Source organism: Bombus impatiens, unplaced genomic scaffold (genome assembly GCF_000188095.3).
Source record: "Bombus impatiens unplaced genomic scaffold, BIMP_2.2 scf_0197, whole genome shotgun sequence".
NCBI lineage: Eukaryota > Metazoa > Arthropoda > Insecta > Hymenoptera > Apidae > Bombus > Bombus impatiens.
Window position 1 is genome coordinate 1,400,539 of NT_176616.1, and position 14,465 is coordinate 1,415,003.

Sequence of the window (14,465 nt, forward strand, 5' to 3'; positions counted from 1 at the left end):
ACCGATGTGCGATGAATAAAGAACACGTGCAAAGGAGAAAATGCAGTTATAATTTGCCTAGTTGATGAAACACGCTTGTACGTCTGCCATTGTTTAGATACTATATCTTTCGAAGATCAATGCACCTACAATTTACATATAAGTCTTCATTTCCATTCAGTAAAAGTTCATTCAGGATAAGAGTAATTTCGTAAGCCTCGTTAGTCAAACATTCATTTATATCTTCTTACTTCTGCTTACTTACATAATCATTACGGGGAATATTCGTTATTAATAGCGCAGAAGATGAAGTCCTATACTGTAAAACTTAGCTAAAAGATTCTCGAATCCTTCTAGTATATATTTTACAACTAATATCTAGATTTTATTCAAATTACACACAAAAGACTCAGATATGTTTTTATATTTGTATAATTAATAATATTTTTATTTTATAATTATTATAATTATTTATTTTATTCGTTACAGTTATTAGAACTTTCAACACTTTATTCTTAAATTCAGGTGACAAATGGTTAGTTTCTTGCCTGGGCGTTCTGCACTTGAGCAAGGGACTTTTCTACAGGGTGGTACCAGCTGATCAAGGATTCGGGAACAGCGGAGAACCACCTGGGTCACCAACGGCTGAATACGCAGGGGTCTTCAGGTTTCGATTGTGGTGGTGCGGCGCATGGGTCGAAGTTCTCGTCGACGACAGGCTACCGGCGATTCACGGACGGCTGGCTTTCGTGCAAAGTCGTCACAGTGATCAATTCTGGCCGGCTCTTCTGGAGAAAGCGTATGCCAAGTGAGTACCGGGGCAAGTGCTTCAACTCGAGAGTACTTACTTATTTATCCATCATGTGAGCGGCCGCGCATGAGATTCTTCTCGCGCCTGCTTCTCTTGTCTTCTCCTTTTGACAAGGTTTAAAGAGGCAAATAGTTGACTCAGAATGTCTATGGGACCTACCTAAGGCTTCCCACGATATACGTACGAATTACAGGATTTAGCTAGAATCATCCCAAATTCGTGAATTCCGACAATCTTTGTGGTGAAAACACATCAAAGTTACTAGGAACCACATAAAACGATCGTTTTCTTTAAATTTTTTCACGGGAATATGTCCGATATTTACGTATCGCAATATGATTCTTTCTTGTAGCCATTTGGTCAAGTACATGTAAATTTTATTATTAGCTATGATGATAGTTGATGATAGTTAAAAAGTATTTCTCCTTTTTTATATGAATAGAACATTTATTCAACTTTTCTAAACGACGAGTCTTTTAATATCTATCTATTAGTATCCCTATTACATAATTAATTGGCCACGCTATGGACATAAATGGTAGGTGGATGATGTCATGAATAGAAAAAACGAGTTTCAAAAATGGGCGTATCTTCGGATGTTATAACATCAAACTGGGCAATTGGCCAGTTTCAATCGCATGCAGTTTTACGTGGGCGTAGAAGGCGGTGGCGATCGGTTCATCGATCGATCTGGGTAAGGTCGATCTTCGTGCTAACGCACCATGAACGTCCACCTGATGAACACCCACGCCACCCACCGGAACTTACAAGATCGGCCGTGGTAACGTGAAAGTTATTCCGTGTGTTTGCATATCCATCCGATCCACAACTCTCCATTCTCTCAGGAAATTCGAAAGTCATGCGATGACTACAACTTTCGATGTTTTTCATAAATAGCGTGGGTGCAACGAAAACATTAAATATACTTAAAGAATCATTTTGAGGAAATGAAAATTTTTATACGAAAGAAATCGAACCTCCTTTATTTTTAATTACAACATTCGTAATTATTGGCAAATTGCGGATACTTATGCAAATGTATACTTTCATAACTACAAGGAAAGAAATGAAATGTAAGCCGAGCTTCTAACTGTCACTAGAGATTTTTTAATATTATATACACTTCTGCGTATTATGTGCATTTTTACACGTTTAAATTTCTCATACATAGATTCTGCTATTAAACTCGCGATATTTCCAAAGAGATAGATTTATCATTTACTTAAGGAAAAGAGAACTGAATAATTCTGCCCCCCTACTAAGAAAATCAAGGAGAGCGTAATTGAAAGGATCGTAGATAGGTTTGCAACTCATGAGCCTGAATGTCGCAGCATTGGAGAACATTTTAATGAAAAGGCAGCAACTTGCTCTAACGGTCGGGAGATATGATCGGTAACGAAGCGGCGTATAATCGAGCGATTCAAGAACACGGCAAACGAAGCTCGCGTCATATCGCAGGGACATGGAATTTATTCACGGTGTCTCGTAAAATCTACGGAGCAGATCTGCGACGCGAGTAATGGTACCGCGCGATCTCCTCCCCGAGGTGGAAGACGCGTTTACGCGAACGAACGAACAACGATGACCGGTTTTGCCGAAGGTCCTTGCTCCTCCTCTTAATCTTTCCGCTGATGACCGTTCCTCCTTCCTTCTTCTCTCCTTCACCTCGTTATCCGCTTCTTACTCGCGTCCCTTCCTCGGCATCTCTTCGTTTCTTGCCGTCAGAAGGATGTAAACCCTGGCTGGGCGTTGCTCTTGAAACGACTGCAACGTGACGGCCTCGAAGAGGAAGACGACCTCGCGAGGAGCAACTGGCGAAAGAAGAGCAGGATCGCCGATAAGAATCGCCGTGCGACTCATCCTCCGCCTTCTTCCCTTTTTTCTTCTTTTTTTCATTTATGAGAACCACGGCCGTAACAAATTTCACTGGCGATAACGCGATATTTACACGCTCGTGAGCGATGAGTACACGTATACACGTGCGTGCACGTCGTTCCTTTAAACGTCGAGGAACACTTTGCTCGGACGATATTGTGCCATTAAACGTATAATGGAAAGGGTTCTTTTCCTCGTTTTTATACGTAGTCTTAATAGAAAGAATTCCGAGGACGCGTCCTTTGAATCGTTACGAAAAAGAAAGTTTCCGTGGGTAAACGTTCTCTGGCGCTTACACGGGAATGTTTGAAGGTATATACATATATTAACAACGTTCAGAAAAATCTGATACCATGTAATCTATTGAAGTGATTTTATTGTTATACGTAATACGTGTAATTTATTGGTCATTTTATGTAAAATGTTTTTACTTGCCTCGTCACAGCGCACTGGAGAAACTGGAGATTTCAATGCTCGAATAGCGCGATCGTTGCACGGTTTAAAGTCCTAATCTTCCTTTAAATTTTATACAAATTATTTAATTATGTGATTTACAATTTCTATTAACCAAACACATCGAGATACGTTATTTAATACTGAAATTAGTTAAATTCTGATCTGTTCATTCGTAATTATTCGTGTAGATGTTGGTCAACTAAACACGATTTCCATTAACAACTTCGAGTTTCAGCTAGTGTAGCCTGACTATTTGCCATTTTCATTGCGATATAAATGCGAACGTATCGATCCTTGTGCGTTCTTTTCATTTATTTCCAGCAATTAATTTATCAATCCGTTTAGTTAATTCCTCTTACGTAAACTTATCCAATTTTTTCTTACTCGTCAGAGTTTTCTATTTTTGATCATACGCTCTCCTAAAGGCCAACACTCGTAGCACATACCCTTATTTAACGGTCGAGAACACAGCTCGTTATAATTTCATCATCAAACGCGTACATCTTGCATCACAATAGTGTGTGTGTGTGTACATGTGTAATAAGAAATTGTCGTGGTTGCACTGCGTTTTGCCAAGAGAAAGCAGAACAAAAGGATCAAACGTTGTAACATACGGTGGCTACGAAAATATTTGACCGCAACTTTTTTACGAATATAATGTACCTACATAGTGTATTCAGAAGACGTTTCTATAAGTGTTTAAATACTTTCGTGAGCCACATCACGATACCGTACGAAAATTAAATAGCCGATTAACAAATTATACCGCGATAATAATGGTTTTACGTGACACGACCATTAAACCTGACACAATCGTCGAATTGAAAAAAAATTGAAAGTGTGTATTTCGTAAGTGAAACACAACTGAGAACACGTAAAAAAGATTCTTGAATCTTGAGGTCACGGCTTGATCAAAGGATGAATAAATTCCCTGTAAATTAATTCCAGACGATCGTTCGATTCATCGAGCATTGGTCTTTCTTTTCAATTAATTTGATTCGCTCGATTACATCCACCGAGAGACGGTGTATCGTAATGTCGCTTACAAGCCGTCTGTACGTGGCAACGATTACACTGGTCAACAACTTCGGCAAAGGAATCGAGGTCGAGATTCATTAATAATTGATAGCGTGTTGCTGTCTCTCGATGACTTCCGTTCGACGTTGAATGTACGATGCAGTCGATTAACGCTGAATCGCTTGAAATCAACTGGCTTCCATAACCGATTATGGCCGAACGATGTCTCACGTTTGTATTGAAAATGTGATTGATCTTTGTGTCAATCGACTTTTGCGGCAAATTTTACGACAAAAGCTTGAAAATATCTAATCTTCGATGCTATTCATCGTTAATTTTCGCTGGCACGCTGTGTCACTGGTGATCTTCGAGTACAATTACAATCGTAAGAATAATTGAATCATCGTACGGATAATTGAAGAGCTGGACGTGATCATTATCTTGAAATTTCTTGTTTCGCTGTTTGTTTAAAAAAAAAAGAAATAGTAAATAGCCAGATTCTGCTAATAAATACTACGATAAAAAATTTCGGTAATTAGGAAAATTCGCATTTTTTTTTAACATTAATGAACTTTTCTTAGTGTTGGATTATTGTGCTATCTTAATAATAAACCTTTTTTATATATTATGTTTAAGAATATACCGTTTATCGGTATTAAAACGGAATTTATACCTGTCATCAGCTAATTATGGAGAATAAAAGGCGCTTTAATAAAAAGTAGCCTCAAGTAGTATAAGTATCTAGTTACTAAATTCTTATCGTCTGGTTGTTAACTTAACACGATGCGCTCGACGTTCTAACCAAATTTTCTTCTAGACAAACATTAATAAAATATCTCCATATCCGCTACTGTATTCTTACTAATTAAATCATAATCGGTGTTTGTTTCTCGTCCGGATGCGAATATTAATTGAAATTACCCCACGATATCACATGTTTTCATTCTTTATTTAATTTCCTGGAATCGTACGCGATAAAAATCTCTCTAGAACATTGTCCAAGCGAACCGTGTCTAACGAAGAACATTTTTCTTTATAAATACATTCATAAAAAATGCATAATTTTATATGAAATCGATATTATCTGGCTAACATTGACCTCAATTCCAATTTCGTTTGGCACACGTGGAGATCCCGTGCGGCAAATAACGGCCGAAATGATAAACCGACTGATGATTTTTGCCACGATGACGAAATTAGTATTCCACGCGTTTCGATTCGATACGGACGCGAGATGAGAAGAGGGGACGCGTTCTCCAACCGAGAGAATCTCGCCGATGACACACTTCTTTCCACAGGGAGAGAAGCATTCGTTGGTTGACCTTCCCTCTTTCACGATAACCCCGTCGCATAGATCCCGTCGATCCAGGACGTACCGTGTATCCAGGCTTATTAATCCGACGGCTGTATTAAAATCAGTTAGAAAGCTCGTACATTCGCGTGCCAGCGCGTGCACAACTAGCCAAAGAATTATGCTGGACGCGCTTCTCCGCGATTTCCATTAGAAACCACTGCCTGTTCCTGCCGCACGGTACTCGAAGCAACAAAGAATCACTAAGTAACGCATTATGCGTTCACTGGTTACCCCCAGTCCTACGATAACACGTTTCGCCTCTAATTATTTTGTAACTGTAACGATCTCCTGAAGTAATTAACTCTTTTTACTCGCTAAAACCGATTCGGTTTCTCTTCTTTAAGATGGTCAATGCGATTCTCTTTTCGCGTGACTATTAAGAAGAGGAATCTCAGATTGAGTTTGATATGCTAAAGCATGAAACATTTAATAATCCAGCACCGACAGAACCAGAGTTTATATGTGAGTCATAGAGCATTTGATCAGTATCATTTAGCGTCGTTACTATGGTTATAACAGATGCCTGTTCTGATCATCTGAAACAATCAGATATGTATAAAGATTCTTACGAGTATATGCTATATACACTTCGATCTTCATATGTTTAATTTGTCAGACTCGAACGAGTCGTCTACCGTAATTATAATTTTACGTGGTGCTACGTAATTCGATTTGTAGATGCGATACTTGCAATTTCGCCAATAACGAAAATTCGTGTACCTTCTCCTCGTGATCTTGTAGAAGATGATGAAAAAACCTATAACGCGTCTTTGTTTGAAAAGAGGGTGTGAACCAATTTTTATCTATAGATACTACCGAATAAAAATTTGGCAAATTCGCGTATCAACACTGATAACGCAACGACGCAATGACAGATAGATTCTCAGAAACTGGACAAATCGAATATTGAACTTAATCGATCGAGTTTAAACTTTGAAATAGAGAAAGCATTCCTTGCGTGCCGTTGCAAATATTCGAAAATGCTTTTCTCCGCAAAACGTACACTCAAGGATAATGATTCACCGCGTTGGTATTCGGATAACAAGATTTTCAACGATGGGTCACTAGACGTTTTGACGCGCGAGCAACGAGAAATCAGAATTCGGCATAGCTTCGGGATACGCCAGTATGCCGGGCTATATTCGGCGCTGTATATTTGTGCACGCACATGCCAACCATGGGTAGGTATACTAAGCAAGTATATCCGCGGATACTTTCACTCGACGAGTAGTCGGTTCGTTGGTTGCCAGCAATGGATCGGAGGTCAGTGCACCGGTGACCACAGTCCACGCTCGTATCTGAGGCCACGAAACTGCTACAACAAACGTACCGTGCTAATGGACGCTCGAAAACGAGCCTCATTAACAGTTCATCCACCTATCTGATTCCTCAATGTTGAAATCTTATCGGTTTATAAACAGCACGGCAGATATAACTTCTCGTTGGAAGTAGTTCTAGCGAATCGTTTCAACGTTGAAGATAATTAAGAGTTTCAGGATACCTCTCATTCTCTGATAAAGCTACTCTACTCGCTGTTCTGGTCTTCTTATGCGAGTACCCAGAACTAATTTTGTTTTCTTACTTTTTTAAATATCTGGAGCAAGTATTCATTTCACGTTCGTTCCTCGTTCCTGCGCATTATTATGTACGAACAATACGAAAGTCTTATGTCCGAATGTGTAGAAATTTCATTCTTTCTTTTTTCTTTTACTTTCTCTATTGTACCTATTTGGCATCAAAGAAAAGCTTAAATTAAGAGAATGAGCAACGGGTAAGTTATAAATAGTAGTTCGAAGGGCATGGTACAGTAAAATTAATCTTTAATTTATTCGATTACAGAACAACGACAATGATTTATACGTCGTGCTACTTATGAATTTAATAATCGATAATAACCACCACGATGATAATCTTTATAAATCCTTAGTCATGTTTATGTCCTAAATTACGAAGCAATCTCGACTAGCTATGCCGACGTATACACATTATGTGTAGCCTGTCGTGTAACTGCATTGTACATTGATCTTGAAATTGTTTTACCGTGTGTCACGGTATTATAGATGTGATTCGAAGTATCGTAATGCGACGATCGCACGAAAGAATTGTAAATGACATTGCACATCCGCATGTGACTTCATCACCCCGTTAGATGGTCATGGGACGGAAGTACGTCAATGGCAAGACTCGTGTTACCGTTGACTCACAAACCGACAGCGGTATTACATAGTCGACAGAATGTTCGCTCGAAAGTGCGCTGACTCTTGCGACAAGCTGCCACATATTTTTTTTTTTTTTTTTAGTATAATTTCCAGTCTGATTTATTATCTCATCTATCTTTCGCTAAACTTGGTTTAACACTGCAGCAGATTGTCCCAAATGTCTACAATCTGTCCAGTGCTGTAACAGACTGTTCCAAATCGTTCTTACTGTAAATCAAGAGCGGTCAATTTAACCATAACATAATTCAATCAACGACAGCCATTAACGTCGAACCGTTCATTTCCTCGAAACGTGATTCGATCAGTGAAAATAGTCGAGACAACGGCTCGATCATTACCCTGTTAACTCGTCCCGCTTCAATCTGGTATTCTGGCCGCGGACCAACAACTTCGCTACACCACTTCCGAGTCATTGCCACTTCCGCCATCGGCAAATTGCGGAACACACCGAATCCAAAGCCCATACGAGGCACACAATTGAAAAACGGATCTGTCTGTTGGTCGCATTGCGCTCACCTTCCCTGAGAAAATACCCATGTGACTGTTTGAACGGCTCGTGTGAATGGTTACGGTTTAGAGATTAACCTACGTATACAGAGTGTTTCAGAAAGTAGCAAACTTCGGGAGCGTATATTATATACTCGTTGAGAGAAGCAAAAATGACCCAATAGACGTGGGTCCAAATATCATTTTCTACTCATCGGAAAAAAAGAAGATCGTCCAACTTAATGTTAATATTCCCAGTTGCGATTATCATAATTCAATAACGCGTGTATATTACTTTATTACTGGAACTTGGTTTGTCGTTTATTTTTTATTAGTTCTTACATATACACAGGGAGCGATCACATAATATGTGTAATAGAAGCTGCATGACGATAAATTTTCAAACTCAATTTTCTCGTAAGCTAAGCCTTAAATGAACAAATTTTATTCTATATTTCGTTCTTATCTTTTCATAAGGAATCTATATATGATATCTAGAATTATTCAAAGCATTTTCTCGCTTTTAATATTTTCTCCTGCCGGAACTAAAGTACAACTTATATTATTTAATATTTTATCATTCTTTCATTATTAATCTTCGAATTTTAAAATCTCGATAAGCTTAAGCGACTTAAATAATTCTATCTCATTATATTACATTGTTACAAACTCAGGCTGTTAGAAACGTCTTGTAATTTCCAAACTAATGATACATATTTGTATATCATTTCATTCATATTTTTTGAAGACGTTTTTGCTTATATTTACGAATCGTGCCACTAAAGTTTGGAACCAACTTTCTGAAACACCTTGTACGCTGGCGTACACTCTCGTGAGTATGGAAAGCTCGCTATCTAACCAGGAGCGAGCATATGTGGACGCAGAAGAGGCGTTGGCGTTACTGGGACGAGTCAGTCCACGAACATAGAGCAAGAGAAAGAAACCCCGTTATCTAGAGAACGCTAATTCCCGCAGGAACGGCACATTCGAGCAGATACAATCGCTACCTTCTCGCCTATCCTCTTATCAATCCGCGCGAGATCTCGCCTTTCTATCTCGACCGATGATTTCCGAGACGAAAAGTCTTGGTACGCAGGCTTAATCAAACTGGCAGGTTCGCTTCGTGGAACAAAAGCTGCTATTCCGGTAGCATGGCGAGCGAGATTAACGAGCTGTCGACTCAACTTTCTTCGCGGAATCGATGAGGAGCCCGCGAGAAATCGCGATCGCGTGGTATTTCTCCAGAGGTGTCTCATCGTCGACGGGAAGAGGTCGCAGGTCGAAAAATTCTAGACATCCGCTTTCCCTGAGCCGATCTTGACGTTCCTGAATTTACAAAATACCTCCTGCATGATACGAGTTTTCACTATTATTTAAACAACGCGAGTGAAAATTCCTGACAACTCGTTGGAATTGAATAAATGAATAGGATTTTCCATGCACCTTTAGACTCGTTATGTTAGGATGATAGTCGTTTCTTAAGAATTCATCAAGAAAAGTTACCTCGACAAAACTGACTTTTTATTATTTGCTTTCAGATTGCACGGATCGTACGAAGCTTTGAAGTATGGAACTCTGTTGGATGGTTTGTCTGACCTTACCGGCGGAATCACTGAGAGTATCGCCATACGCCAAGATCCTACTGCGTGTGGGCGAGTACTAGCGAAACTCCTCGATATGACATCCCTTATCACGTGTACAGTAAATAACAATCAGCAGCAGGTAAACAACACGTGACTCTTTTCTTCTTAATTTATTATCGACCGCAGGTATCTTTAATACTTTGTAAGCCCGCTATTATTAGACTATCGGCGTTTGTACATTTATAGAAAATTAGATCTCTCGGATCGTTCGGATCTCTATTTAGATTCCATTTCTCCGATTATACCCATAAAAATATAAAACTGCTTAAACATGGGCGTTATAGATGTTATAAACATTGTGTTATTGAAAAACTAAATTATTTGTTTTTACTTCGTTTAAGATTCGTGCCAGTACAGAGAAACTCGCCAATGGCATTCAGATGGGGATCAATTACAGGCTGTACGCTATTGAAAGGGTAAATACCAGAGATAATAATCGTTCGACGATCTTGATTAATTCTGACTCGTATTTCATGATGGATCGTTGCGTAAAATATAGGTGGAAACATTCAACGGCGAGGCGGTTCAGTTAGTAAAATTAAGAAATCCTCTTGGACCTGGTAGGGAGTATGTTGGCGCTTGGGCGAGAGGTGGCCTTGAATGGGATGAAGTACCTCCAATGGAAAGGGATCGTTTAGCGGTCAGAAATATGGCCGAGGGAGAATTCTGGTGAACTTATTTTAATAATAGCTTAATTTATAAAATAAGCTTTGATAATTTATTTAAGTTATAAGGTTTATTTGAGTACGCACCTCGTTAAATTTAGTTACGCGATAATTGCAATAAATGCTACAAACGTGTGAATAAAAATAATTAACAGGAATCGCATGAATCATAGGATATCGTATTCGGATTTCGTGAAGACGTTCACTCATTTAGAAGTCGTACATCTTGATGCCGAAACGTCGAGAGATGAGCCATCGTTGCATAGCAAACATACCTGGCAAATGAAACTCTATCAAGGCAGTTGGAGGAGGGGCGTAACCGCAGGAGGATGTCGGAACAATGAAGGTTCGTACGCGGTTTACTCCAATGATGAACGTTTTACAACGGAAATCCGGTAATACGTAACGTAAGCACTTATTAGAATTACGATAAATTGTTCTACGATTCTATAAATTTATATATGTTGCAGAAACTTTCCATATTAATCCACAATTACATCTAATCCTAAGTGAAATGGAGGAAGTAATTGTCTCTTTGTATCAACACTCTATCATGGAAATAAAAGTAAGGAATACTCTTTATAGCTTTTAAATGTATCCTATTTTAGAAATTTTATTATTAATGACTGTACCATTTGTATTATATTAAGGTGATAGGCTTCACGGCGTACACTTTGCCGAAAAATAGCACAGAATCGATAAACAAGCAATTTTTCAAAAAGAATAAATCTTTGGTTAACTCGCAATATACCAACAGTCGTCAAGTGAGCCACAGATGTCAATTAGACCAGGGTGGTTATTTGTTAGTACCCACTACTTTTGAACCTACGCAAGAAACAAGTTTCACACTGCGAGTCTACAGTAGTAAGCCTCTAAAACTTAAGTAAGTAATTCAATTTTAATATTAACAGGTTACTTGAAAATATAATTTTACTTTATACATATATAATGATTTTATTAGACTTCTCGATACACCGCCATCTTTGATGAAATCGGCCATCATCAAAGCGCCACCCCTCGAAGGCAAAGGTTTCTCACAATATGAAGCCGTGTTTCTGCAACTTGCTGATGAACACAGAACAGTAAACGCTTTTGAATTGCAAGAACTTCTCGAAGCTTGTTTACCAAATGGTAAAAGTTCGCACTATCTAAAATTATAATAAAAAAATTAATTCACCGATTTTTCTAATATTACTTGATAAATTATTGTGTTTCATTTATAGATTATATAAAAAGCTGTGCTTCTATGGAAGTATGCCGACAGGTAGTTCTTACAATGGATGTATCCTTAAAATTAGTTACCTTAACTGTTTTTAATAATATTTTTTTTAATTAATAATAATTTACTGGTGGTTTTCCTTACATTGATATTAATATAGAGTTCTGGTAGTGGTCGATTAAAATTCAATGACTTTAAGGATCTCATGTGCAGTTTAAAATACTGGCAAGCAGCGTTTAAAAATCACACGAAGGAAAAAACGGGTATACTTAAAGCGGAACGATTGCGAGATGCGTTATTAGAAGTGGGTAAGTATATATTATATATATACATGTTTACCGATGTTTGGTATTCACCTATCCGTACTCTTAACGCATGAAAAATATTTCTATTAGGGTTCCAATTAAATACGGATGTACTTTCAATTTTAATCCTTCGCTATATGAGAAAGGATGGGACACTCAGATTTGGTGACTTCGTCTCGGCAATACTGCACTTGAGTGACGCATTTGGTATACTTTAAGTTTCTGATTCCTCCTTCTGTATATTTTAATATTTAAATATTTAAATCGCACGCTAATATTTACACTTATTTTATAGGAATATTTGAAAGTAAAGACCCTTTGCAAAATGGGACCATAAAATTAAGTTTAACTGAGGTACTCACGTTACATATAAAATTTGGTTTGATTTAGATATAAAAAATTAAATTATTATTTAAAATATCAATATTTATTTTCAGTGGCTCAGATCATCTTTGATGTGCTGAACTTACTACTCAACATAATTCGTGTACCTTGGAATACTTGTAAATAATGTTTTTTACGTCGTATGTAGACTTAAGTTTTAGCCATATTAACGGTTAATGAACAAGTCTATTTTTTGTGCTGTTTGTAAAATAATGTCATTCTTCCCGCCATTAGCAATCTCATCATTCCTTCATCTGATTAAACATTATAAATGACAATGTATTATATGTTATTTGTATAAGAAATTCATACTGAATAATAAAGTTAAATTTATTTTGTACAGCCCCTATCCACAATAAATAATTAATTATTTGTAAATAGGCTTGTCATCAAATTATATACTTCAAAGTACATATAACTTATATGTATAACAAGTTGTACGAATTACATGCATATAATTTGAACTGAATGATATGAATTTGTTTAAAATAAAATTTTTCACACAAAAAATTATTGGAAAAATTCTTATTGAAAATTGTAAATAATATCAAATACCTAATGCTATTAATTTTTTATTGCAAACTGTATGTATCCTAAATTCAATCGTCAAGAAGTATTTTAAATAATTGAAAAATCGCACAATAAAAAGTAAGAATAGAGTCGACAATCTCATGCGTATGAAGTATGAACGCACATGTATGTATAATGGCGTTCCTTTCGCTGATAAATATTGAGCGTGTTTAATTTATTTAAATTTTGTAAAAATAATGCTAAGGTGGTTATTACAAAATATATACAGTATTCAATATACGGTTTTTATACGGTGACTAGAAATAGTGCTTAGTTGGAAAGTGTCACATCACAATTAATGACGTGGATTTAGGTTAGGTTATGCTTTACAATTTTTACCTGAATCTTGTCGAAATATTACTAAAAAAGTAATTTAAGAGTTCATCGTAAAGCACAAATCGTAAATAATGTTCGAAATTACAGATACGCAAAGTAAGTAATAAATAATTTATAATTTATAAAAAATCTACGATCTGTAACTATTCTCATGAGTACGAAATGAAATGTAAATTTCAAAACACTATATAACAATTATGTATTGATTTCAGAAATAGGAGTCGGACTTGCAGGATTTGGTATATCTTTTCTTTTCCTTGGAATGTTACTACTTTTTGATAAAGGTCTTCTTGCTATTGGAAATGTAAGAACTGTTCTCATAGATCTGTGAAAGCATCCAGTGTACATTATTATGAATTAATTATTTCTCTATAGATTTTATTTATATGTGGATTATCATGTGTTATTGGACCAAAGAGAACCCTCAGCTTTTTTTTTCAAAGGCACAAGATAAAAGCTAGTGCTTCATTTTTAGGAGGAATTATTGTAGTACTTATGGGTTGGCCTATCATAGGCATGATCATAGAAACGTATGGTTTTATATTATTATTCAGGTATGTATTCTACATCTGTTTTATTACCGAATACATATTCGTTTTTTATGAAACTAGTTAAAATTTTAATGTTATTAATTTTTCAGTGGTTTCCTGCCAGTTGCCATAAATGTTCTACGAAAGATACCTGGTTTAAGAATTATTTTAAATTTGCCAGGTTTATCTCGAATATTAGATTCAATTGCGGGAGATCCAAATAGAACAACTGTATGATATGTTTCTTGATATGATGGCACAAATCATTGTATATAAGATCCACTATTTTATATTGTGTCCCAAACTTTCTCGTCATTCCCTTCTGAAATTTCTCTCAGATCTCTGTTTGTATTGTATAAATGTCAAGTGTAAACAACAAAGTTCAATTACCTACCCATTTAATCTAGAAATATTGTGTAAAAATAATATATAAATTTCTCATTTTCATATAAACTACTGTATTGCTGCAGAGAGTATATGTGTATTTTAAGAGCATTCCAAAATGTTCAGGTAGATTGAGGATCAAAATTAAAATGGGAAGTATTTTTATTTAAAATCATTAATTCACTGTATCAGTAGATTAATGATATTAAGGCTAACACCTACTTTATATTTG

At 36.7% G+C, this 14,465-nt stretch overlaps 2 protein-coding genes across 3 annotated transcripts in view; both read left to right on the plus strand.

The window, feature by feature from the left end:
• Positions 1-12,762, plus strand: part of LOC100744289 (calpain-C) — a 38,773-nt gene extending 26,011 nt beyond the window's left edge. The window contains exons 5-17 of the mRNA XM_003487720.4: positions 505-787; positions 9,736-9,919; positions 10,182-10,256; positions 10,340-10,509; positions 10,679-10,851; positions 10,976-11,070; positions 11,156-11,388; positions 11,467-11,636; positions 11,729-11,787; positions 11,885-12,032; positions 12,120-12,236; positions 12,325-12,383; positions 12,467-12,762. Of these exons, the coding sequence (XP_003487768.1) occupies positions 505-787; positions 9,736-9,919; positions 10,182-10,256; positions 10,340-10,509; positions 10,679-10,851; positions 10,976-11,070; positions 11,156-11,388; positions 11,467-11,636; positions 11,729-11,787; positions 11,885-12,032; positions 12,120-12,236; positions 12,325-12,383; positions 12,467-12,493 (1,793 nt within the window). The 3' untranslated portion in view covers positions 12,494-12,762. The remainder of the gene's footprint in view (positions 1-504; positions 788-9,735; positions 9,920-10,181; positions 10,257-10,339; positions 10,510-10,678; positions 10,852-10,975; positions 11,071-11,155; positions 11,389-11,466; positions 11,637-11,728; positions 11,788-11,884; positions 12,033-12,119; positions 12,237-12,324; positions 12,384-12,466) is intronic.
• A 303-nt stretch (positions 12,763-13,065) lies between these two features.
• Positions 13,066-14,442, plus strand: LOC100744528 (vesicle transport protein GOT1B). 2 transcript variants are annotated; one of them, XM_003487722.4, is made up of 4 exons: positions 13,066-13,415; positions 13,532-13,623; positions 13,695-13,873; positions 13,960-14,442. In XM_003487722.4, exons 1-4 carry the CDS (start codon positions 13,391-13,393, stop codon positions 14,084-14,086), a joined length of 423 nt encoding a protein of 140 aa, XP_003487770.1. In that variant the 5' UTR covers positions 13,066-13,390; the 3' UTR covers positions 14,087-14,442. The 2 variants fall into 2 exon arrangements, with proteins under 2 accessions (XP_003487770.1, XP_033175528.1); XM_033319637.1 differs by having other exon boundaries at positions 13,071-13,419.
• Positions 14,443-14,465: the final 23 nt, after the last annotated feature.